The following is a 25655-nucleotide window of genomic DNA, read 5'->3' as shown; positions in this document are numbered from 1 at the left end:
CCAACAAACACCAACGGAACACAAATCTGCAAAGACTGCAAATATTTCTTACCTCCTTGAGGGATACTCACTGCTCAAAGATTTCAATTGAGTTTTTGTTCATTTCATTAAGTAGTTAGTCGCCCGATGTTATTGATATGCAGCCAGGAGTACAAGTAACGTTAGATTCTTAAACTATGTTTATGGAGCCTACCTTATGCAACTGGTAAGACAGCTAAGGTTAAGCTAGCTCAGTAAAATATTTTACAACATTTTCCTGGGTGAAAACGTTCAACCAGTATGCATAGCGCCGGGAATACTCTCTGCCCAAGACAAGTTTAGCTAGGCACACGGTGGTAGCTAGGCTGGCTAGCCCTGCCTTAAATTACAGAAAACTGTCAAAACAAGAAATAGGAAGTGAGCGCGTATGCACACTCAAATGAGCTTTGGTGTTTTCGCTAAATAGTTATAAACCATTACGGTGTTTAAAGATAACTATTTCGTTTTTACAGATGACCTAGAAATGGCTGGCTAGCTGGAACCGACTCGCAATGGAAATTGCATTCACGTTGACGTGGTTAAGAAAGCCCTTGGATTCTGCTCCCTGTCCAGGCCCCAAAACGCTGAATGAACCGCAGAGCAAAAGTAAATCACGAATCGCAGACATATTTCTTACCGTTTGATATTAGTTTAGCAGACAGCTGCCGTACGAGCTCTGGTATCTTGTCCCATTGCCCTTCCGAACGGCACCGTTCTATCTCGGTCTCGAGTCGTGACCCAGACTTTCTCGCTGTCATCTTCAGACTCCGGCGTTAGCAGAGACCAAAACACGACAGCCACGAATCATCAGCTGCGGTACGGGTTGGAATGGAAACAGCGACACCCCCGGTAGCTGTCACTCTCACATCTGTCAGATGTTGAACTGTCAATGTTTTTATTCAGGTTTTATTGACATTTTCAAAAACGCATGTAAGGACATATTCATAGCTATGTATTATATCACCATGTTTGTTTTGTTTAGCCAACTGTTCTAATGTTTACAATGTGCAACCAGGCAGTCATGATGGAATAGAAATACTTTAATACCACACATTCATATTGATACTTTATCCCAAAAGGCTTTAGGACAAGAACAGACTACTGACTACATGCTGAAATCTTGCTCCCAAGACAATATAGAGTTTGGGCAAGTAAAAAAGCTTTCTAACCCAAGTCATATGAATAATAACACTTGGCTGTTTAGGTAGAAGAAACTGGCTGTGGTAGATGGTGAGGGTATTGCTAGAACCTTTATCTATTTGAATCTCCAAACTACTCCAGCTACTACTCCAGCTCTCTATGGTTTAGGAGCATATCTTTAGTAAAACCTGCTCAATTTAAAGGTTAAAACATGCAGGCCCAAAATGATGCTCCAGAGCTTTTGTATAATTTGAGCCAGTAGTTTTAAAAGTAGTTCTCATGAACTCAACAAGTCCCTGAAAATTGTGCACAATTGTATGTTACGTCATCCACTTAAGATCCCGGACTACATCTTTAAGACACATGTTGGTTATGCTCTAGGCCACACACAGCATCTGGAAGTGCAGTATGAGTGTCATTAAGACAGACAGCAAGAAACAAATGAATACTACATTGGAAGGTGTAAGACATTTAGCCAACTTAAAGATATAGACAGTCATTTCAGGTACCCTACCAGTAATATAATAGGTGATTAAAAAATACAAGAAGTAGAACTGGCAGAGACAGGTATGGCAAGAGAGAATAATGGATATTTGGCAAGGTTACAGTACATTGGAGGCTGATATACTGTAACTTTCTATAGATCTAACAGTGTTGGTCCATTTATATTGTACATTTATCCTATGGCTTTGAGCTACTGTTAAGGCAAACCTGTAGAAAATCAGAGTCTGGAAATTCATTTTCTCCATATCTGTTTTTATCTTGCCCACTAAAAATGGTATTGGAACATACAGTGAGCTCCAAAAGTATTGGAACAGTGACCATTTTTGTTGTTGTTTTAGCTCTGTACTCCAGCACTTTGGATTTTAAATTATACAATGACTATGAGGTTAAAGTGCAGACTTTCAGCTTTAATTTAGTTACGGATAGTCCTGAATGAATCGTGAATAATGATGAGGAGAAATATCATAACCCCCCCAATGAAATGCTAACCAGTTATTGTAATGGTGAGAGGTTAGCATGTATGTTTGTTCATCTAACATTCTCATCATTCACGACTAGCTGTAATCATGGTAGAGTCAACATTAATGAAGAAGTGTTTATAAACATTCAATTCTTATTTACAATGAAAGTGACTCCAAAATGACACAATACATGATTTACCATTGATTTCTGTTGGGCACAAAATTATCTGAAACATAACCAAAACAAACAGCCAATGCATCCAACAAGCTCGTAAATTCCCAAGCTTGATGTAATCATTGCATGCTAGGAATATGGGATCAAATACAAACATTTTGACTACTTTAATACACAAGTGAATTTGTCCCAATGCCTTTGGTCCCTTAAAATGGGGGGACTATGTACAAAAAGTGCTGTAATTTCTAGACTGTTCACCTGATATGGATGAACATACCATCAAATTAAATCTGACAGTCAGCACCTCATTGTATAATGTTAAATTGTAACCCCTCCTGTCTCCGCCTCCAGTATTTATGCTGCAGTAGTTTGTGTGTCAGGGGGATAGGGTCAGTCTGTTATATCTGGAGTATTTCTCCTGTCTTATCCGGTGTCCTGTGTGAATTTAAGTATGCTCTCTCTAATTCACTCTTTCTTTCTCTCGGAGGAGGACCTGAGCCCTAGGACCATGCCTCAGGACCACCTGGCTTGATGACTCCTTGTTGTCCCCAGTCCACCTGGCCGTGCTGCTGCTCCAGTTTCAACTGTTCTGCCTGCGGCTATGAAACCCTGACCTGTTCACCGGACGTGCTACCTGTCCCAGACCTGCTGTTTTCAACTCTCTAGAGACAGCAGGAGCGGTAGAGATACTCTCAATGATCGGCTATGAAAAGCCAACTGACATTTACTCCTGAGGTGCTGACTTGTTGCACCCTCGACAACTACTGTGATTATTATTATTTGACCATGCTGGTCATTTATGAAGATTTGAACATCTTGGCCATGTTATGTTATAATCTCCACCCAGCACAGCCAGAAGAGGAATGGCCACCCCACATAGCCTGGTTCCTCTCTAGGTTTCTTCCTAGGTTTTGGCCTTTCTAGGGAGTTTTTCCTAGCCACCGTGCTTCTACACCTGCATTGCTTGCTGTTTGGGGTTCTAGGCTGGGTCTCTGTACAGCACTTTGATATATCAGCTGATGTAAAAGGGCTATATGAATACATTTGATTTGATTTGAATCCAAAGTGATGGAGTACAGAGTCAAAACAACAAAAAATGTATCACCTTCCCAATACTTTTGGAGCTCACTCTAGTTATATTTACACCTACAGACACACACGTGACATGATACAGTTAAGAGGACCCGAACCCATCTCATCAAATTGATGCAAACTGGTGAGGGCCCAAAAAGGTGACACTTTTTTGTTGTTGCACTGAAACATGCAAAAAAAAATCCCTGCTAGGGGGAAATGCAGGTTTTAACTAATTAAACAACAAAGAATATGACATGATCATATTCGTTTTACAGTCGCTGTGGTTGACGGAGATTTCGATGCTAGGGAATTGTAGTTTCTTTAAAACGATTTCCCCCTAAAGTAATCGACGTATACTGCGATGATAGGGAATTGTAGTTTTTTTACAACGACTTCACGATTAAGTAATCGAAAAAAAAAGGGAGGAATCAAACTACACTCCACAGGGTTTGACCAAGCAGCGCACCTCGTTAGACCATACAAATCAAATCAAGAAAGGTTTAGATGAGAAAATTGTCTCGAATTTTCAATTAATATGCTGATAATTCAAGCCTACGCGAAACCTGATGTAAGTAAATATCTAGTTACACTACTTTCACTTTGCTAAATTAGCTTTCAGATCACCACTGAAATCACAGAACAGCGAAATCAATGTGTTGCATGACTTCAGTAATGTGCTGTTACCTGTCCAGTTCCAATCAAATCAGTGCATTTGGAGAAAGGGAGTCAGGGACCCTCTTCCATCCACTCCCTCACCTCCTAATTACTGTTGCCTCCACTGTCAAGCTTTTGTCACCACTTTGGTCACTCTTTCTCTATCAAATTCAATATGCTTTAATGGCACGAATGATGGTCAATGTTGTCAAAGCGGAATGATACACATAAAAATATGAAAGCAACAACTCTCTCTCTCTGAATTCAATTAATTCAAGGGCTTTATTGGCATGGGAAACATATGTTAACATTGCCAAAGCAAGTTAAATATATAATATATCTCTCTCTGAGACATATCTCTCTCTGCCTCTTGTTAGACAGAACACAGACAGAAGTCTGACAGATCAACATGATAAACACTTGAAGAAAAAGCCATCGATTTACTTTTCCATATAATGTGAAACTTTAGCGTTTTCATTGAGTGGTCTTTGAAATTACAATTACAGATTGCTTTCTTGCTTGGGCAACATTATGCCATTTATTAGGTTCTGAATGTCATGTACAATGTTTTAATGAATCAAACCAGCCACTCCATTATTTCACTACCCTATAACGTAGTTGAATTGCTCTGATTTCCATTACCTTGTTTTTCATATCTCAAACTCCGCCATGTTTTGAGATTTTGCGGAGAGGTGTGTTGGTTGGGTTACGGAGAGGGTAGCAACATTTTACATACGCTTTTCTTCTGGAAAATGCACACCTCTCAACTAATTTTATCTATTTATATACATTTTATCGTCCATAAGACTGTTAGGTCGCAGTAACGTTACATCAAATGACAACGGTCCCACAGCTCACTTGTGGTTAGCTATCGTTTGAAGAAGATTAGAAGGGGCTTGCTCCCTACAAATTCTTTCGTCTCCTGCTTTCGGAATGTTTTCCAAAAAGCCTCATGGGGACGTCAAAAAATCTACACAGAAAGTGTTGGATCCAAAAAAAGATGTCCTGACACGTCTGAAACACTTGCGGATTGTTAGTGGTAAGTCGAAATGAGACATTTTGGTCGGCTAGCTAGCTAGGCTATACAGTAGCTTGATGCTACAGCTAAACCAAAGCTACCGAAGCGAGCTCGCGACTTTTTCTGTTGAATCAGAGTAGCTAACATGCATTGGCTTGTTTCTACTCCCATCATTGGACCAGATTGGAAGCGTACAGTTGAAACTAGCCATTATATAATATCATATTTTATTGTATTGCAACGCTTGAAATGAATTTGCTGTGCTGAAATGTGTGGCAAACAGTACAAGTTATGTCAAAACAATATGGTTGCATACCGATTGTAATCAGTGGTTTAGGATGGTCCATATCTATTATATTCTGCAAAGAAATCGAGACGTCATCCATGTTTTGATATACGTTAATCACATTTTGTCAGCAGTCCTTGATTTCTGTTTTGCCACTTGTCTTATTCTCTATTTGTGGACTAAAGATGGGACATACAGTGCCTTCAGAAATGATTAATACCCCTTGACTTATTCCACATTTTGTTGTTACAGCCTGAATTCAAAATGTATTACATTTGTGTTTCTTAACCATCTACACACTACCCCATAATGGATAAGTGAAAACATGTTTTTAGAAATGTTCGATTTTCAATGGGATTCAAGTCTGTGTTTTGGCTCGGCCACTCAAGGACTTATAAATTCAAGTTCTGAAGCCATTCCAGCGTTGCGTTGGCTGTAAGCTTGGGGTCATTGTCCTGTTGGAACTTCAATCTTTGCCCCAGTCTAAGGTTGTTTGCATTCTGAAGCAGGTTCTCATCGAGGATTTGCCTGCATTTGGTTCCATTCATTTTGTTCCCTTTATTCTTACCAGTCTCTGTCCCTGCTGTGGGAAAAGCATCCCCATAGGAAGCGACAGTGTCTGTAAAAAAAAGTGGTCAGATGAAGCACATGCTAAACTACAGGACTGTTTTGCTAGCACAAACTGGAATATTTTCCTGTATTTTTCCAATGGCATTGAGGAGTACACCACATCAGTCACTGGCTTTATCAATAAGTGCATCGAGGACGTTGTCCCCACAGTGACTGTACGCACATACCCCAACCAGAAGCCATGGATTACAGGCTTAAAGGTAGAGCTGACGCTTTGAAGGAGCAGGACTCTAACCCGGAAGCTTATAAGAAATCCCGCAATGCCCTCCGACGAACCATCAAACAGGCACAGCGTCAATACAGCAGACCTGCCAACATGCACGCATTTTGTGTACCAACTACCCAATTCTCTGTCCATGTACGCAGGTATGAGATCCGAGTTAAAAGTATGCAGAAATGAAGAGGGCCTGATTTATTATTCTTTTTTAAACCATTTGTAATAAAAAATACATCCACTAAGTAAATCTAACATCCTGATTCTCGAGCTGCAACACACAGACATTTATGGAGTTTGTGTCAAGATTTAAAGGAGATTATTACAATATTATTTGACGTAGCTACCCAATGTCTGTCCCTCCTCCTGTTTGTTGTGATGCTGAGTTTGCTGACTGTCATCTGTACGTAAACACATGGACAAATCCCTTTTCGACTCTGTGTTGTTGTGGAAAGGTAAACACATTGTTTTAAGCTAACGTTAGCGAACATAAGATGGACATTCAGTGGTCTCTAAAGTGCCAACAGTTCACTTGCATTTGCTAGTGATTTTTTAAAATGCAAATATGAAAAATAACTGGTCGCATTTGTGCGAGTGTGATATTCATTTAATTCTGCGTCCCATTAGTTGTATTTTCCATGTAACATTACAAGGATCACGCAACCTGGTAGACTGTAACTGTAATTATGATCCATGCCACAAAAAGCATTACAAAAGTATAATCAAAAATGAATATAAAATCTTGCCATTAAATGGAGTTGGGAGTTTAGTAGAATGAGTGTCTGGTATTAGCTATGGCTTTGCACTAGATTTGAGATTTCATAAATTTTGAAAATCTGAAATGATGTATGCGCTGCAAAGAAATACAATCGACACAAAGGCTGAAACAGCGGACTCTTCTAACTAACAGCGTAGCCTACTTAAGCTTATCACAACTCCAACACCATTGTGACGCGTTGCATCACTGCCCAGTATGGCAACTGCTCGGCCTCCGACCGCAAGGCACTACACTACAGAGTGTAGTGCGTACGGCCCATTACATCACCGGGGCTGAGCTTCCTGCCATCCAGGACCTCTATAGCAGGCGGTGTCAGGCCTTAAAAATTGTCAAAGACTCCAGCCGCCTTAAAAATTGTCAAAGACTCCAGCCGCACTAGTCATAGACTGTTCTCTCTCTTTTTTTTTTTTTTTCTGAACTGCATTGTTGCTTAAGGGCTTGTAAGTAAGCATTTCACTGTAAGGTCAACACCTGTTCTATTTGGGGCATGTGACAAATAAAATTTGATTTGACCAAGATTCTCCTTGAATGGTTGCTCAGTTTGCTTTGACTGCCAGCTCTAGGCAGAGTCTGGGTAGTAACATATTTTTTTCCAATTTCCCAATGGTGGAGACGACTGTGCTCTTGGAAACTGTCAACACTCAAATTGTTTTATACCCTTCCCCGGATATATGCCTCATCATAATTCTATCTTCTAGACAGTTCCTTGGACTTAATGGTATAGTTTCTGCTCTGACATGCACTGTCAACTGTGGGATCTTATATTGACAGGTGTGTTTATTTCTATACGGAACAAAAATATGAATGCAACGGTCAACAATTTTAAAGATTCCTCAGACCAAGGTGGAGGACCTGAGCTGGTGTGGTTACACGTGGTCTGCGGTTGTTAGGCTGGTTGGACATTCTGCCAAATTCTCTACATTGACAATCGAGGCGGGTTATGGTAAAGATATGAACATTAAATTCTCTGGAAACGGCTCTGGCGGACATTCTTGCAGTCAACATGCCAATTGCACACTCCCTCAGCTTGAGACGTCTTTGGCGTTGTATGACAAAACTGCACATTTTAGTGACCTTTTATTGTCCCCAACATAAGTTGCACCTGTGTAATAATCATACTATTTAATCAGCTTCTTGATATTCCCCACCTGTCAGGTGGATGGATTATCTTGGCAAAGAAGAAATGCTCAATAACAAGAAGGTAATAACGTGCACAACATTTGAGAAATAAGCTTTTCGTGCATATGGAACATTTCTGGGATAATTTTTATTTCACGGAGCCTACATTTGACATGTTACATTTTATATTTTTGTTCAGTGTAAGTCAAGTCCAAACTATTGAATTGGCCACAGGTAGACCCCAATCAAGTTGTAGCGACATCTCAAGGGTGATCAAAGGAAATTGGATGCACCTGAGCTCATTTGAGGAGGTGTGTCCAATATTTTGACTGGCCCTGTATGTTAATTAGATTTGTGTTTAATTTTCAATCATTTGTAGAAAAAAATAAGTCAAGGGGCATGAGTACTTTATGAAGGCACTGTATAATAAAACCAGATTGGAGATATCATTCAATTCATTGAGGGAGTTCATCAAAGAGCTGCCTGCATGATTGTCAGGTCAATAGGTGTCTGTTTGGAAGATGGTCTTAGCTCTGTCAGTGACATTGGGTGGACCCTGTGAAAAACAGCAAATTTAAACTGGGTCTGCCTTTGGGATTTGTCAGTAAAGTCCGTCAGAAGCTGTGTTCGAATACCCATACTGTATACTACATACTTAATGAGTATATACTATTAGTTTATTTTAGTATGCTGTAAACTAACGGTATTCTTTCAGTTGAGCATACTAGCACTTCACCTGTCGACCAGAAGTTGATGCTGTTGTTATGCAACCTCTTGCTAGATGGTTAGCATAATAAATTACTTGCTAGACATCTTACGACTTTGTGTGTTTTGTCAATTCAGAGAGTTGTCAGGTTGTCCGTTCATAAGTTCAGACCGTTCAGAGCGAGCACTGCCCGTTCTGGACAAGGAGTAGGGTTGAGCTGAGCATCCTGACCCCACAACGGCAGTCAAACATCCAAGCTAACTTGCTAAAGTTGGCTAGCTTGCCAGCTACTTCCAGAAACAAATGAGAGAACACATCTCTCTGACCATTTTACTTGGCCAAGCAGAGCTGGCAAGGCTGTTTTCGTGTTATCTACAGTGTTGGTGACTGCTGCACGGAAATAGTTTCCACTGCTTGTATACTTCGTATTTTGGCAAATGTAGTGTGAAATCTGGGAACTTTTTGCATACATCCATACTATGACCTGTAATCATACTACATACTCATACTACATAATGCTGTTAGTATGAGTATTCGAACACAGCTCGAGAGTGCAGAATCCAACCGGGCAATTCCACGGTAACAGTGATGCTGTCAAACAAAAACCAATGATTACAAAGTTAAACAAACCATACAATTCTATGCACAAGGACTACTTTCAACAATTTCCACACAATTTTACTAAAACTCATTTACTTGAACAGTGCAGATCAAAAGTTTGGTTTAGCATATGATGGCACCAACAGTACAATCAGGTTTTTGTTTGGTATGCATTTTAAGGTGAAAAGTCTGAAGCTGTGTTCGTATACCCATGCTAACATACGGTGTACTACATACTTAATGAGTATATACTAGCGGTCGACCGATTTATGATTTTTCGATACCGATTATTGGGGACCCCCCCCCCCCCCAAAAAAAGCCGATACCGATTAATCGGCCAATGTTTATTTTTATTTATTTGAAATAATGACAATTACAACAATACTGAATGAACACTTATTTTAACTTAATATAATACATCAATAAAAATCTATTTAGCCTCATAAATAATGAAACATGTTCAATTTGGTTTAAATAGTGCAAAAACTAAGTGTTGGAGAAGTGAAAGTAAAAGTGCAATAAGTGCACTATAGGACTATTTCTCTCTCTACCATTTGTATTTTATATACCTTTGACTAGTGGATGTTCTTATAGGCACTATAGTGTTGCCAGTGTAACAGTATAGCTTCCGTCCCTCTCCTCGCCCCTACCTGGGCTCAAACCAGGAACACATCGACAACAGCCACACTCGCTCCACAAAAGCCGCGGCCCTTGCAGAGCAAGAGGAATAACTACTCCAAGTCTCAGAGCGAGTGACATTTGAAACGCTATTAGCGCGCACCCCCCTAACTAGCTAGCCATTTCACATCGGTTACACCAGCCATTAGGCTGATAGGCTTGAAGTCATAAACAGCGCTGTGCTTGCGAAGAGCTGCTGGCAAAACGCACGAAATTGCTGTTTGAATGAATGCTTACCAGCCTGCTGCTGCCTACCATCGTTCAGTCAGACTGCTCTATCAAATCATAGACTTAATTATAAAATAATAACACACAGAAATACGAGCCTTTGGTCATTAATATAGTCGAATCCGGAAACTATCATTTCAAAAACAAAACATTTATTATTTCAGTGAAATACGGAACCGTTCAGTATTTTATCGAACGGGAGTCATCCCAAACTGTAAATAATCTTGTTACATTGCACAACCTTCAATGTTATGTCATAATTATGTAAAATTCTGGCAAATTAGTTCGCAATGAGCCAGGCAGCCCAAACTGTTGCATATACCCTGACTCTGCGTGCAATGAACGCAAGAGAAGTGACACAATTTCACCTAGTTAATGTTGCCTGCTAACCTGGATTTCTTTTAGCTAAATATGCAGGTTTAAACATCTGTGTATTCATTTTAAGAAAGGCATTGGTGTTTATGGTTAGGTACAGTCGTCCAACGATTGAGCTGACAAGGTGAAAATCTGTCATTCTGTCCCTGAACAAGGCAGTTAACCCACCGTTCCTAGGCCGTCATTGAAAATAAGAATGTGTTCTTAAATAACTTGCCTAGTTAAATAAAGGTATAAGAATTATTTTTTTTATCGGCAAATCGGCGCCCAAAAATACAGATTACGATTGTTATATGAACTTGAAATCAGCCCTAATTAATCGGCCATTCCGATTAATCGGTCGACCTCTAGTTGTTACCTACCCTTACCACCTGGGGGCGGCCCGTCAGGAAGTTCAGGATCCAGTTGCAGAGGGAGGTGTTTAGTCCCATGGTCCTTAGCTCAGTGATGAGCTTTGAGGGCACTATGGTGTTGAGCTGTAGTCAGTAATTAATAGCATTCTCACTTAAGTGTTCCTTTTGTCCAGGTGGGAATTATTTAAAAAAATATATATTTTTGTAATTTTTTTACCTTTTATTTTACTAGGCAAGTCAGTTAAGAACAAATTCTTATTTTCAATGACGGCCTAGGAACAGTGGGTTAACTGCCTGTTCAGGGGCAGAACGACAGATTTGTACCATGTCAGCTCGGAGATTCGAACTTGCAACCTTTCGGTTACTAATCCAATGCTCTAACCACTAGGCTACCCTGCCGCCCCAGTGTGGAGTGCAATAGAGATTGCATCATCTGTGGATTAGTTGGGGTGGTATGCAAATTGGAGTGGGTCTAGGGTTTCTGGGATAATGGTGTTGTGAACCACGACCAGCCTTTCAAAGCACTTCATGGTTACAGATGTGAGTGCTATGGGTCGGTAGTCATTTAGGCAGGTTACCTTAGTGTTCTTGGGCACAGGCACTGGTGGTCTGCTTAAAACATGTTGGTATTACGGACTCAGACAGGGAGAGGTTGAAAATGTCAGTGAAGACACTTGCTAGTTAGTCAGCGCATGCTCGGAGTACATGTCCTGGTAATCTGTCGCCCTGCGGCCTTGTGAATGTTGACCTGTTTAAAGGTCTTACTCATATCAACTGCAAAAAGTGTGATCACACGGTTGTCCAGAACAGCTGATGCTCTCATGTATGTTTCAGTGTTACTTGCCTCAAAGCGAGCGTATAAGTTATTTAGCTTGTCTGGTAAGCGTGTGGCACTGGGCAGCTCTCGGCTGTGCTTCCCCTTGTAGTCTGTAATAGTTTGCAAGCCCTGCCACATCCGACAAGCGTCGGAGCCAGTGTAGTACGATTCGATCGTATTCCTGTATTGACACTTTGCCTGTTTGATGGTTCGTCGGCAGCTCTGCCCTTTAGTTCAGTGTGAATGTTGCCTATAATCCATGGCTTCTGGTTTGGGTATGTATGTACAGTCACTGTGGGGACGACGTCAATGATGCACTTATTGATTAAGACAATGACTGATGTGGTGTACTCCTCAATGACATCGGAAGAATCCCGGAACATATTCCAGCCTGTGCTAGCAAAACAGTCCTGTGGTTTAGCATCTGTTTCATCTGACCACTTTTTTTATAGACTGAGTCACTGGTGCTTCCTGCTTTAATTTTTGCTTGTAAGCAGGAATCAGGAGGGCCACAATGAGAACACAATGGGAACACTCTGATCATGTTACTCGCCCTAGCAGAGCTAGTTAAGCAGTTTTCATGTTAGCCAGAGCGTTGATGACTGTAACTGTGCTGCTTGCAACCATTTCATTATTCTTTTTGGCAAAGTTTACTGACCCCAGCCATATTCAACGGGTGTTGAGCGCTCGTAAATGAATTATTCTGCGCTCTTGTACTCTCAGACGAGTGCTCTGAAATCGGAGTAGATAGCCAGAATGAATTTACGAAAGCACCCGAATGTCCATTGAGAACGCACAAAGACTATACCATTTAGCTAAGCTAAGAATGATGGGAATAATCAAGTCAATAAACATTAAGTAGTTAGTTAGCCTATAGTTAATATGCTGGCAAGTTTGATGTATAAGTAGCCAACTAACATTACCGTTAGGTAGCTAGCTAGCAAATGGTACATACTGCTGTAATGATATGTTATGTGGTTCGTAAAGACGACGTAGCAAACAAATTGTAAGCCAACATAACGTCATTACATTACTCAATATTTTCTTAACATTTGTCACAAATTCATTGCTTTAAGTAATTATATCTACTCTTGTTGTACTTCGGCTGCATATTTTCCACCAATTTCTTCAAATCTAAAAACAATGTGAAGCCTGCGTGTATACTTCATATTTTGACGAATTTAGTATGACATCCGGGAACTTTTGACCTACTATGATCAATAAGCATACCATGTACTCAATCCACGTCACAAATAGTGCAGTTAGTATGAGTATTCAAACACAGCTCAAGTCCCAGAATCACTCTTATCATGGAATTGCAATACTATATTCTCAAAGGGTCCTGAGTTTAAAGCCACAATCCCCTTTGTTGCATGGCATGTTCCAAGGCCTTTTTTGATATGCTCTTGAGTGGAAATGAGTAGATGGTTGAATGATGTTGGTTTTGCAGTAGCACTGAAAATGATGAAAGCTTCATGGCATTGTGACTTGTGAGTGAAACATTGCAGTTCCATCTCATGAACCCATTTCCTCTATTGTGTTCAATGCCGTTACCAGGTTTCCTGTTTCCATTGTCCCCCAGTACAGCAACTACTGTGGGAGCACAGACTGTCATCATGTCACTGTGCTGCTGTGCCAATAGCAGAGGTTGGAGAGGCGTGTGTGCTGCTGAGAAACAACAGCCACATGCTGTGTAATAATGTAATGTTTTAAATGAGATGTTAGGCCTAGCGTTTAGTCTTATTGGTTGTTGATGAATTAAGAAAACATTGTGTAGGTTAATTCATGTAAAACTATAGGCTAATATCACAACTGTAGTATCTAGCAAAAATACGTTAATTGTGACAGTCTAAAGACATGACTTGAGTGCTGTGCTTTAGCTAGGTAACTGTAAATGCACATTTTATTTCGAAAGTAGAGGTATTGTTCCCTGATTTTTGTTTTAGTTTTTTGTGCTGCACACAGTGTATACCTTCAGTGGCTTCAGTTTGCCAAGGAGGAGGGAGTAGGCTAGGAACTGCACTCTGGAAAGTGGGATTTGTGTGCCCTGACACGCACACTATCCATGGGGAATTTCAGGCCCAGATAAGAATCACGCAATCATGTTGAGGATATAGGCTCGGCCTAATAGAGAGAAGTGTGGCTACCTGACCATTATGGCAGCTGAGCAACAAAGGACAAGCTTCGGGCATGACGCCACACAATGTGTAACCTATGTCAATGTTTCCTGTAGCTTAATCCACATCCAGGGCTTCTTTAAAGTAACTGTCCAGTGTTTCCTGATTTCTATGAAATATGAACATACAATAAATAACAATGTGAGTGAAATTGTTTTCCTTCCAAAATATTGCGATTAACTATGTTTAAAAATTTGGAATGGTGTTGGTGTACCCCAACAATAGAATGGTTAGGGTGTATATCGGTCATTGAAAATATTTGTGCGAGTAGACTGCTAATCAGACTGCATCCTCCTCAGGAGGATGACATCATCCTTTTAGGAAATAGCAAGCTTTTTTAGAATCTCTCTGTTTGAGATACAAATTTGAGGTGGGGAACTATAAGTGTTTTTTTTTTTGTTCTCGAATTCATGCTTTGGCCACATGCGTATGGGATGAGTCAACAACATTCGGGTATGCGTTAACAGAGTATAAACTTTTTAAAAGTGAGATTTTCACAGGACAGTTTCTTTAACCAAAATCTTCAATAGAAAGAAACTAATAGAGGGGTGGGGGGATAGTTATCAAATGTCGATAATTTCAAGCTGCAGTAGGCTAAACATTATGGCAAATGGTAGCCTAACTCAGAACAACATCTGCCTGTCTGTGTCTTTGGGAATGAGGAGTTGATAATGTCAAGTCATTGCCCTGTCCTTTATTGCCTTTTATTTACAGTCAGATGCTGTTTAATTCTATTAGCCTATCAGCCAGCAGCTCTAGACAACAGTGGACATCACACTACCAAATTGAGGCTATAACAAACAATCCAATGAGCTCAAGATTATTATTATTAGGATATCTTGAAGTTTTACTATTTCATAAATGAATGAGGCCCTCTTCTGTTGTATATGTAACTACCATAATCTGTGTCCCAAATGTCACCCTATTCCCTATACAGTGCAGAACCATATGGCCTCTGGTCAAAGTAGTTCACTGTATAGGCAATAGGGGGCATTTGGGTGCAGCCATAGTGTTGTCGGAGCCAGGCACTGGTCTGAATGCATCATTTAGGTTTGAATGGCCCATGGTACTAGTACTACCACCATGTCAAAAGAACAAATCCAGACAGACAATGTGTATGGTTGGACCTAGTCAATGTTCCTAATCGCAGTAGTATATCTGTGTGCTGTAGACAAAGGCTTGGCATAGCTTAGTGCTGCTGACTACATCCTTCATGTAAACATGACCAGGGAGAGAGAAGGAGAGAGTGGGCCATTAGTCTCTCCTAAGTGTTCTTCCCCGACTGACGCTGCTCTCTTCCACAAACTGTGTGCTTCCCAGAGAGCACACTATTCCCTATTGTGCACTACTTTTGACCAGAGTTCTAGGTCAAAAGTTATGAATAGGGTGACATTTTAGATGCAGTCACTAGCCTATCTGATAAGGAGACTTTTCTCTTCCGTGTGTTCTATTTTGGAGGTGGAATAGTGGTTCTGCCTGTTGCTATCTCAGCAGAGAAAGTCAACAAGAACATGTCCCCTTCCTTCCCCAAGCTTGGCTATTGTTCAGGGCGGAACAGTTCTGGCACACAACTGGGCCAGCTGAGGAAGCTGGATTTTGAGAGCGGGGTTCCGTTTTAAATCAAATCAAACCAAATGTATTTAATATCCCTTCTTACATCAGCTGATATCTCAAAGTGCTGTACAGAAACCCAGCCTAAAACTCCAAACAGCAGGCAATGCAGGTGTAGAAGCACAGTGGCCAGGAAAAACTCCCTAGAAAGGCCAAAACCTAGGAAGAAACCTAGAGAGGAACCAGGCTATGAGGGGTGGCCAGTCCGCTTCTGGCTGTGCCGGGTGGAGATTATAACAGAACATGGCCAAGATGTTCAAATGTTCATAAATGACCAGCATGGTCAAATAATAGTAATCACAGCGAACAGCTCAGTGTTCCATAGCCGCAGGCAGAACAGTTGAAACTGGAGCAGCAGCACGGCCAGGTGGACTGGGGACAACAAGGTGTCATCATGCCAGGTAGTCCTGAGGCATGGTCCTAGGGCTCAGGTCCTCTGAGAGAGAGAGAGAAAGAAAGAGAATTAGAGAGAGCATACTTAAATTCACACAGGACACATGATAAGTCACTAGAAATACTCTAGATATAACAGACTGACCCTATCCTCCCGACACACAAACTACTGCAGCATAAATACTGGAGGCTGAGACAGGAGGGGTCAGGAGACACTGTGGCCCCATCCGATGATACCCCCGGACAGGGCCAATCAGGCAGGATATAACCCTACCCATTTTGCCAAAGCACAGCCCCCACACCACTAGAGGGATATCTTCAACCACCAACTTATCATCCTGAGACAAGGCCGAGTATCGCCCATAAAGATCTCCGCCACGGCACACCCCAAGGGGGGCGCCAACCCAGACAGGAAGACCGTCAGTGACTCAACCCACTCAAGTGACGCACCCCTCCTAGGGACGGCATGGAAAAGCGCCAGTGACTCAGCCCCTGTAATAGGGTTAGAGGCAGAGAATCTCAGTGGAGAGAGGGGAACCGGCCAGGCAGAGACGGCAAGGGCGATTCGTTGCTCCAGTGCCTTTCTGTTCACCTTCACACTCCTGGGCCAGACTACCCTTATCTCAGCTCGCTGGTCACCATAGCATCACCCAGCAGCACGCGCTCCAGCAAAACAAATTCTTCCTTTGGCTGCCTCTCCTTCCAGTTCTCTGCTGCCAATGACTGGAACAAACTACAAAAATCTCTGAAACTGGAAACACATCTCCCTCACTAGCTTTAAGCACAAACTGTCAGAGCAGCTCACAGATTACTGCACCTGTACATAGCCCACCTATAATATAGCCCAAACAACTACCTCTTTCCCTACTTTATTTATTTATTTAGCTCCTTTGCACCCCATTATTTTTATTTCTACTTTGCACATTCTTCCACTGCAAATCTACCATTCCAGTGCTTTACTTGCTATATTGTATTTACTTTGCCACCATGGCCTTTTTTTGCCTTTACCTCCCTTATCTCACCTCATTTGCTCACATCGTATATAGACTTGTTTATACTGTATTATTGACTGTATGTTTATTTTACTCCATGTGTAACTCTGTGTTGTTGTATGTGTCAAACTGCTTTGCTTTATCTTGGCCAGGTCACAATTGTAAATGAGAACTTGTTCTCAACTTGTCTACCTGGTTAAATAAAGGTGGGGGAAAAAATAAAAAATAGGACCTACTGAAGAGATGAGTCTTTAATAATGACTCAAAGGTTGAGACCGAGTCTGCATCTCTCACATGGGTAGGCAGACCATTCCATAAAATCTGAGCTCTATAGGAGAAAGCCCTGCCTCCAGCTGTTTGCTTAGAAATTCTAGGGACAATTAGGAGGCCTGCGTCTTATGACCATAGCGTACGTGTAGTTATGTTACGGCAGGACCAAATCAGAAAGATTGGTAGGAGCAAGCCCATGTAATGCTTTGTAGGTTAGCAGTAAAACCTTGAAATCAGCCCTTGCCTTAACAGGAAGCCAGTGTAGGGAGGCTAGCACTGGAGTAATATGATCACATTTGTGGGTTCTAGTCAGGATTCTAGCAGCCGTATTTAGCACTAACTGAGGTATATTTATTGCTTTATCTGGGTAGCTGGAAAGTAGAGCATTGCAGTAGTCTAACCAATAAGTAACAAAAGCATGGATACATTTTTCTGCATAATTTTTGTATAGAAAATGTATAGAAATGGTCTTGATATGTTCTTCAAAAGAGAGATCAGGGTCCAGAGTAACGCTGAGGTCCTTCACAGTTCTATTTGAGACGACTGTAGAACCATCAAGATTAATTGTCAGATTCAACAGAAGATCTCTTTGTTTCTTGGGACCTAGAACAAGCATCTCCGTTTTGTCCGAGTTTAAAAGTAGAAATTTGCAGCCATCCACTTCCTTATGTCTGAAACACAGGCTTCCAGCGAGGGCAATTTTGGGGCTTCACTGTGTTTCATTGAGATGTACAGCTGTGTGTCATCCGCATAGCAGTGAAAGTTAACATTATGTTTTCGAATGACATCCCCAAGAGGTAAAATATATAGTGAAAACAATAGTGGTCCTAAAACAGAACCTTGAGGAACACCGGAATTTACAGTTGATTTCACAGAGACAAACTGATACCTTTCCGACAGATAAGCTCTAAACCAGGCCAGAGCTTGTCCGTGTAGACCAATTTGGTTTTCCATTCTCTCCAAAAGAATGTGGTGATCGACGGTATTAAAAGCAGCACTAAGGTCTAGGAGCATGAGGACAGATGCCATTAAAAGGTCATTTACCACCTTCACAAGTGCAGTCTCAATGCTATGATGGGATCTAAAACCAGACTGAAGCATTTCGTATACATTGTTTGTCTTCAGGAAGGCAGTGAGTTGCTGCGCAACAGCCTTTTCTAAAAATGTTGAGAGGAATGGAAGATTGGATATAGGCCGATAGTTTTAAAAATATTTTCTGGGTCAAGGTTTGGCTTTTTCAAGAGAGGCCTTATTACTGCCACTTTTAGTGAGTTTGGTACACATCCGGTGGATAGAGAGCTGTTTGTTATGTTCAACATAGGAGGGCCAAGCACAGGAAGCAGCTCTTTCAGTAGTTTAGTTGGAATAGGGTCCAGTATGCAGCTTGAAGGTTTAGAGGCCATGATTATTTTCATCATTGTCAAGAGATATAGTACTAAAACACGAGTGTCTCTCTTGATCCTATGTCCTGGCAGAGTTGTGCAGACTCAGGACAACTGAGCTTTGAAGGAATACCTAGATTTAAAGAGGAGTCCGTAATTTGCTTTCTAATAATCATGATCTTTTCCTCAAAGAAGTTCATGAATTTATTACTGCTGAAGTGAAAGCCATCCTCACTGGGGAATGCTGCTTTCTAGTTAGCTTTGTGACAGTATCAAAAATACATTTCGGATTGTTCTTATTTTCCTCAATTAAGTTGGAAAAATAGGATGATCGAGGAGCAGTAAGGGCTCATCGATACTGTCTTTCCACGGTACTGTCTTTCCAAGCTAGTCGGAAGACTTCCAGTTTGGTGTGGCGCCATTTCCGTTCCAATTTTCTGGAAGCTTGCTTCAGAGCACGGGTATTTTCTGTATACCAGGGAGCAAGTTTCTTATCACAAATGTTTTTGGTTTTTAGGGGTGTGACTGCATCTAGGCTTTTGCGCAAGGTTAAATTGAGTTCCTCAGTTAGGCGGTCAACTGATTTTTGTCCTCTGGTGTCCTTGGGTAGACAGGGGGAGTCTGGAAGGGCATCAAGGAATCTTTGGGTTGTCTGAGAATTTATAGCATGACTTTTGATGCTCCTTGGTTGGGGACTGAGCAGATTATTTGTTGCGATTGTAAACTTAATAAAATGGTCGTCTGATAGCCCAGGATTATGAGGAAAAACATTAAGATCCACAACATTTTTTCCATGTGACAAAACTGGGTCCAGAGTATGACTGTGGCAGTGAGTAGGGCCGGAGACATGTTGGACAAAACAGTTCCTCAGTGAGGCCTATGGCCCAGAAGGCCTGTAAACGGTAGATAATAAAAGTGATTGAGTAGGCTGCATAGATTTCATGACTAGAAGCTCAAAAGATGAAAACGTTGTGGTTTTTTCTGTAAATTGAAATTTGCTATCGTATATGTTAGCAACAACTCCGCATTTGCGAGATGCGCGGGGTATATGGTCACTAGTGTACCCAGGAGGTGAGGCCTCATTTAACACAGTAAATTCATCAGGCTTAAGCCATGGTTCAGACAGGCCAATCACATCAAGATTATGATTAGTTCATTGACAATAACTGCCTTGGAAGTGAGGGATCTAACATTAAGTAGCCCTATTTAGAGATGTGATGTTTTAATGATTATTTGTGTGTGTGAACTTCAATTTGGAAGATGGTTAATATTCCTATTGACAAGAATACTTTCTGACAAGTGTAGCTCTTCAGCCAGGTCATGTCAAAATTAGTTACCGGTGTCACCTTTTGGGCCAAGATGTTTTTTTTTTTCCATGTTGGATATGTCTCAGCCAATCTCTGTAGAGGTCGACCGATTTTATGATTTTTCAACGCCGATACCGATTATTGGAGGACCAAAAAAGCCCATACCGATTGCAAATTGTGGTGGAAAATAAGTATTTGGTCACCTACAAACAAGCAAGATTTCTGGCTCTCACAGACCTGTAACTTCTTCTTTAAGAGGCTCCTCTGTCCTCCACTCGTTACCTGTATTAATGGCACCTGTTTGAACTTGTTATCAGTATAAAAGACACCTGTCCACAACCTCAAACAGTCATACTCCAAACTCCACTATGGCCAAGACCAAAGAGCTGTCAAAGGACACCAGAAACAAAATTGTAGACCTGCACCAGGCTGGGAAGACTGAATTTGCAATAGGTAAGCAGCTTGGTTTGAATAAATCAACTGTGGGAGCAATTATTAGGAAATGGAAGACATACAAGACCACTGATAATCTCCCTCGATCTGGGGCTCCACGCAAGATCTCACCCCGTGGGATCAAAATGATCACAAGAACGGTGAGCAAAAATCCCAGAACCACACGGGGGGACCTGGTGAATGACCTGCAGAGAGCTGGGACCAAAGTAACAAAGCCTACCATCAGTAACACACTACGCCACCAGGGACTCAAATCCTGCAGTCTCCCCCTGCTTAAGCCAGTACATGTCCAGGCCCGTCTGAAGTTTGCTAGAGAGCATTTGGATGATCCAGAAGAAGATTGGGAGAATGTCATATGGTCAGATGAAACCAAAATATTAGTTTTTGGTAAAAACTCAACTCGTTGTGTTTGGAGGACAAAGAATGCTGAGTTGCATCCAAAGAACACCATACCTACTGTGAAGCATGGGGGTGGAAACAACATGCTTTATGGCTGTTTTTCTGCAAAGGGACCAGGACGACTGATCCGTGTAAAGGAAATAATGAATGGGGCCATGTATCGTTAGATTTTGAGTGAAAACCTCCTTCCATCAGCAAGGGCATTGAAGATGAAACGTGGCTGGGTCTTTCAGCATGACAATGATCCCAAACACACCGCCCGGGCAACGAAGGAGTGGCTTCGTAAGAAGCATTTCAAGGTCCTGGAGTGGCCTAGCCAGTCTCCAGATCTCAACCCAATAGAAAATCTTTGGAGGGAGTTGAAAGTCTGTGTTGCCCAGCAACAGCCCCAAAACATCACTGCTCTAGAGGAGATCTGCATGGAGGAAAGAGCCAAAATACCAGCAACAGTGTGTGAAAACATTGTGAAGACTTACAGAAAACGTTTGACCTCTGTCATTGCCAACAAAGGGTATATAACAAAGTATTGAGATCAACTTTTGTTATTGACCAAATACTTATTTTCCACCATAATTTTTAAATAAATTCATTAAAAATCCTACAATGTGATTTTTCTGGATTTTATTTTCTCATTTTGTCTGTCATAGTTGAAGTGTACCTATGATAAAAATTACAGGCCTCTCATCTTTTTAAGTGGGAGAACTTGCACAATTGGTGGCTGACTAAAGACTTTTTTGCCCCACTGTACCTCTGACTATTAGATGTTCTTATACGCACCATAGTATTGCCAGTGTATCAGTATAGCTTCCGTCACTCTCCTCGCTCCTCCCTGGGCTCAAACCAGCAACACAACGACAACAGCCACCCTCGAAGCAACTTTACCCATGCAGCGCAAGGGGAACAACTACTAGAAGGCTCAGAGCGAATGACGTTTGAAACGCTATTAGCGCGCGCTAACTAGCTAGCCATTTGACTTCGGTTACAACAGCCTCATCTCGGGAGTTGATAGGCTTGAAGTCATAAACAGCTCAATACTTGACGCACAACGAAGAGCTGCTGGGAAAACTCACGAAAGTGCTGTTTGAATTAATGTTTACGCGCCTGCTTCTGCCTACCACCGCTCAGACAGATACTTAGATACTTGTATGCTTGTATGCTCAGTCAAATTATATGCAACGCAGGACACGCTAGATAATATCTAGTAATATCATCAACCATGTGTAGTTAACTAGTGATTATGATTGATTGTTTTTTTTAAAGATAAGTTTAATGCTAGCTAGCAACTTACCTTGGCTTACTGCATTCGCGTAACAGGCAGTCTCCTTGTGGAGTACAACGAGAGAGAGGCAGGTCGTTATTGCGTTGGACTAGTTAACTGTAAGGTTGCAAGATTGGATCCCCCGAGCTGACAAGGTGAAAATCTGTTGTTCTGTCCCTGAACAAGGCAGTTAACCTACCGTTCCTAGGTCGTCATTGAAAATAAGAATGTGTTCTTAACTGACTTGCCTAGTTAAATAAAGGTATAAAAATCGGCGCCCAAAAATACCAATTTCCAATTGTTATGGTATCTTGAAATCGGGCCTAATTAATCGGCCATTCCGATTTAATCGGTCGACCTCTAGTTCTTTGCCCTGCACCCGTCTCAAGCTGGACCTCCGTCTGTCCTGGCTTTTCTCTGAAGTAACAGAAGGCTTATGACCCAGAGGAAGCGACAGCAGGCTGGTCATGGGATGCGCGGAGAGGTGTTGCATGGATGGAGATGGACTGTCATAGAGAGTGGCGTTGGGGTTAGGTTGTTTAGGAGAAGTGTCTGAGCTCTGTGTAATGTTACTATAATGGTAGCCTACACTTATTAACTTGTTCAGTTCAGAGTCTGTCCCATCAGTTATGTGAGATATGTGCCATATATCCCTTAGAGGTCAGAGAAGAGCTCTTGGAGCCTGTTGATGTGTCTGTGCGTGTGGCACCAGTGTGTGAGTGTTTCCAAAATTTGTCTTCAAGAAAAATTGGTTCTCAACTCCTGAGTCACTGCTGTAGGCCTAGAATTGTTCTAATTATTCAGACGAGGGAAAAAATGACTGTTGGAAGCATTTTACAAAAGGTTAGCTAAATCACACATCCTCTCTTCCTGATTCATCCATCCTCGCCTCTCTGGGTCTGTTCAGGATTACAGGGGAAAATCATGTCACGGCTGGATTTAAAAGCCTCTTCGCTGAGATTCTCCAGTGTTCCGTAAGACTGGAAAGAAAGGGAGGATGGATGCTTCCATGTGTCTCCCTTTTCCTGTAGTGTTTTCCCACTGGCAAGCTTCTCAACACTGTCCTGGCAACGTTCTCCACAAGACCCTCACTGGCTGATTAGTGTGTAAATTAATTTTGGATAGGCAGCAGGCAGATCCTCAAGGCTAATTCGTTGTTATACTGACCATCTGACACTCAGCCAGGGGTCAGAAGCCTCTGGGCTTCTCTCCCTATGATCTGTGTGTATGTGTGTGTCAGGGTTTCCGTTGGCAAAATGTGGCACCGGACATTTGACCGACAGCATTTTAATTTACTGGACATGTTGAGAAATGTACCTGACCCCATATGCATTGGGTGCGTAACCAGATTATGGCATCCACCAACTGTACTCAGAATGGCAGAAATCACATTTAGATTATGGTAATTCATATTAACAGAACATGCAAGTCGAGGATGCAACCATGTACGGTTCGGTCCGTCTTACCGAATTCTGATGCGCACTTAAGGTAATAGAGTAACTGTCCACATTAACTTTTTCTCAGCCAACAAGATGAGTAACGAACAAAATAAGTAGCCTCTGTTAGAGGTCGGCCGATTAATCGGAATGGCCGGTTAATTGGGGCCGATTTCAAGTTTTCATAACATTTGGAAATCGTTATTTTTGGGCCCGATTTCCGTTTTTTATTTTTTATATATATAATTATTTTTTTTATACCTTTTTTATTTAACTAGGCAAGTCAGTTAAGAACACATTCTTATTTTCAATGACTGCCTAGGAACTGTGGGTTAACTACCTTGTTATGGGGCAGAACGACAGATTTTCACCTTGTCAGCTCAGGGGTCCCAATCTTGCAACCGCACAGTTAACTAGTCCAACGCTCTAACCATTGCACTCCACGAGTAGCCTGCCTGTTACGCGAATGCAGTAGAAGCCAAGGTAAATGGCTAGCTAGCATTAAACTTATCTTATAACTAGTGATTATGATTGATTGTTTTTTATAACTACTAATCCAGTTTAGCAGGCAATATTAACCAGTTGAAATTGTGTCATTTCTCTTGCGTTCATTGCACGCAGAGTCAGGGTATATGCAACAGTTTGGGCTGCCTGGCTCATTGTGAACTAATTTGATAGAATGTTATGTTCTGAGCAAGGAACTTAAACGTTAGCTTTTTTTACATGGCACATATTTTACATGGCACACATTTTTACATGGCACATATTACTTTCTTCTCCAACACTTTGTTTTTGCATTATTAAAACCAAATTGAATATGTTTAATTATTTATTTGAGGCTAAATGGATTTTATTGATGTATTATATTAAGTAAAAATAAGTGTTCATTCAGTATTGTTGTAATTGTCATTATTACAAGCAAAAAAAAAATGGCCGATTTAATCGGTATTTGGTCCTCCATTAATCGGTATCGGCGTTGAAAAATCATAATCGGTCGACCTCTAGCCTCTGTCAATGTACTATCCCCCATAGTAGAAAAGTGTACCTATTCTGTTGGTCAGCTTGTCGAGAACGAAATTCCAAACAGACTCTGGGACAGTTGTGGGACGATAGCCTAGATACCAAAAGCATACAACCAGTAGGCCTAGGCTACATAAAGAAAAGTTAAAAAGTGACGAGTCGGATGCACAAGATTGGAACATTTAGCTTAAAATTTTGATAAATTATTTCTTCACATAAGTGCACAAGGCAGTAGGCTTTGCATGAATGTTTGTTCCATAATGCAATTAATGGCAAAACACAGTTGTCAAAGCGCACAGCACATGCCAGCGGTTTCCTGTGACAGAGATGAAAACATCCAATAGTAATTTAGAAAGAAGTGAGATACAGTATGTAACAACTAGCATGGGTTGCTAATATGACTAGGATTGTGCATTTGGCTACTGGATGGTAAAATAATTGCCTCCATGGAAATTGTCTGATTTTGGCTAGGCTACTTTGAAGCAAGGTAAGAAATGCCTCGTAGTAAAATGTTCAGGTTTCAAACAATTAAATACATGTTTTCAAAATGCATACGGCCTCCAGCTCATTGCAAAGTGGTGTGTGACGCACTAATGAAGCCTGCCTTCCGTTGCCTGTGCATTTGCTGTTTAAAATGCTGTAGCAGCAGCTCTCGCGCTGTCTGACAGATTTTCCGCTCAAAGATTATCTGTATGCCGTACAAATGTGATAAATGGCCTGCATGACAAATATGTACTCTATAGACACAGCAATTTAATTCCCCTAAATTATGCAAATGAACCTATAGACTGATAAGCATGACCAGTCAAATGTATTTCCATCAATGAGTAGGTCAAAAAAATATTATTTTGCAATTTTATGTTTTTCTTCTTCTCTCAAACAATTGGCTGGCGGCAATTTTATTTATCGTCTTTTCTATAAAAAATATTGTCCAAAATACAGCTATTACTGGCTAACGGAAACCCTGATGTGTGTGTGTGTGTGTGTGTGCCCACTCAGCCAGGACAGTGCCAGGGGTCCGGTGCCTCTGAGCCTTCACCCCTATTATCACCGTCTGTGTGTGTCACATGAGACCATAAACACTCGTCGGTCAGTCGGTATTCTCTGAGCCTTGGCTTACGATGTCAAG

The 25655-nt window shown here is 41.3% G+C and overlaps 2 protein-coding genes across 13 annotated transcripts in view; one reads left to right on the top strand and one right to left on the bottom strand.

Annotated features, from left to right (window-relative positions):
- LOC109894829 (tetratricopeptide repeat protein 7B) overlaps positions 1-855 on the bottom strand; it is a 60538-nt gene extending 59683 nt beyond the window's left edge. The window contains exon 1 of one of the 3 annotated variants that reach the window (XM_031828751.1): positions 656-855. In XM_031828751.1, coding sequence (XP_031684611.1) covers positions 656-776 — 121 coding nt within the window. In that variant the 5' untranslated portion in view covers positions 777-855. The remainder of the gene's footprint in view (positions 1-655) is intronic. The other 2 variants (XM_031828752.1, XM_031828753.1) reach the window with 2 other exon arrangements.
- A 3834-nt stretch (positions 856-4689) lies between these two features.
- ralgapa1 (Ral GTPase activating protein catalytic subunit alpha 1) overlaps positions 4690-25655 on the top strand; it is a 78768-nt gene continuing 57802 nt past the window's right edge. For 5 of the 10 annotated variants that reach the window (XR_004210596.1, XM_031828743.1, XM_031828742.1 and 2 more), the window contains exon 1: positions 4690-5065. Coding sequence is in view for 9 of the 10 variants with exons in the window: in XM_031828743.1 (XP_031684603.1) it covers positions 4960-5065 (106 nt within the window). In the remaining variant the exon portion in view is untranslated. The remainder of the gene's footprint in view (positions 5066-25655) is intronic. The other 5 variants (XM_031828748.1, XM_031828749.1, XM_031828750.1 and 2 more) reach the window with 3 other exon arrangements.

The sequence above is a fragment of the Oncorhynchus kisutch genome, linkage group LG7 (genome assembly GCF_002021735.2).
Source record: "Oncorhynchus kisutch isolate 150728-3 linkage group LG7, Okis_V2, whole genome shotgun sequence".
In the NCBI taxonomy this organism is placed as follows: Eukaryota; Metazoa; Chordata; class Actinopteri; order Salmoniformes; family Salmonidae; genus Oncorhynchus; species Oncorhynchus kisutch.
Note: the sequence above shows the minus strand (reverse complement) of the source record. Positions and strands in the feature narration are given on the sequence as shown.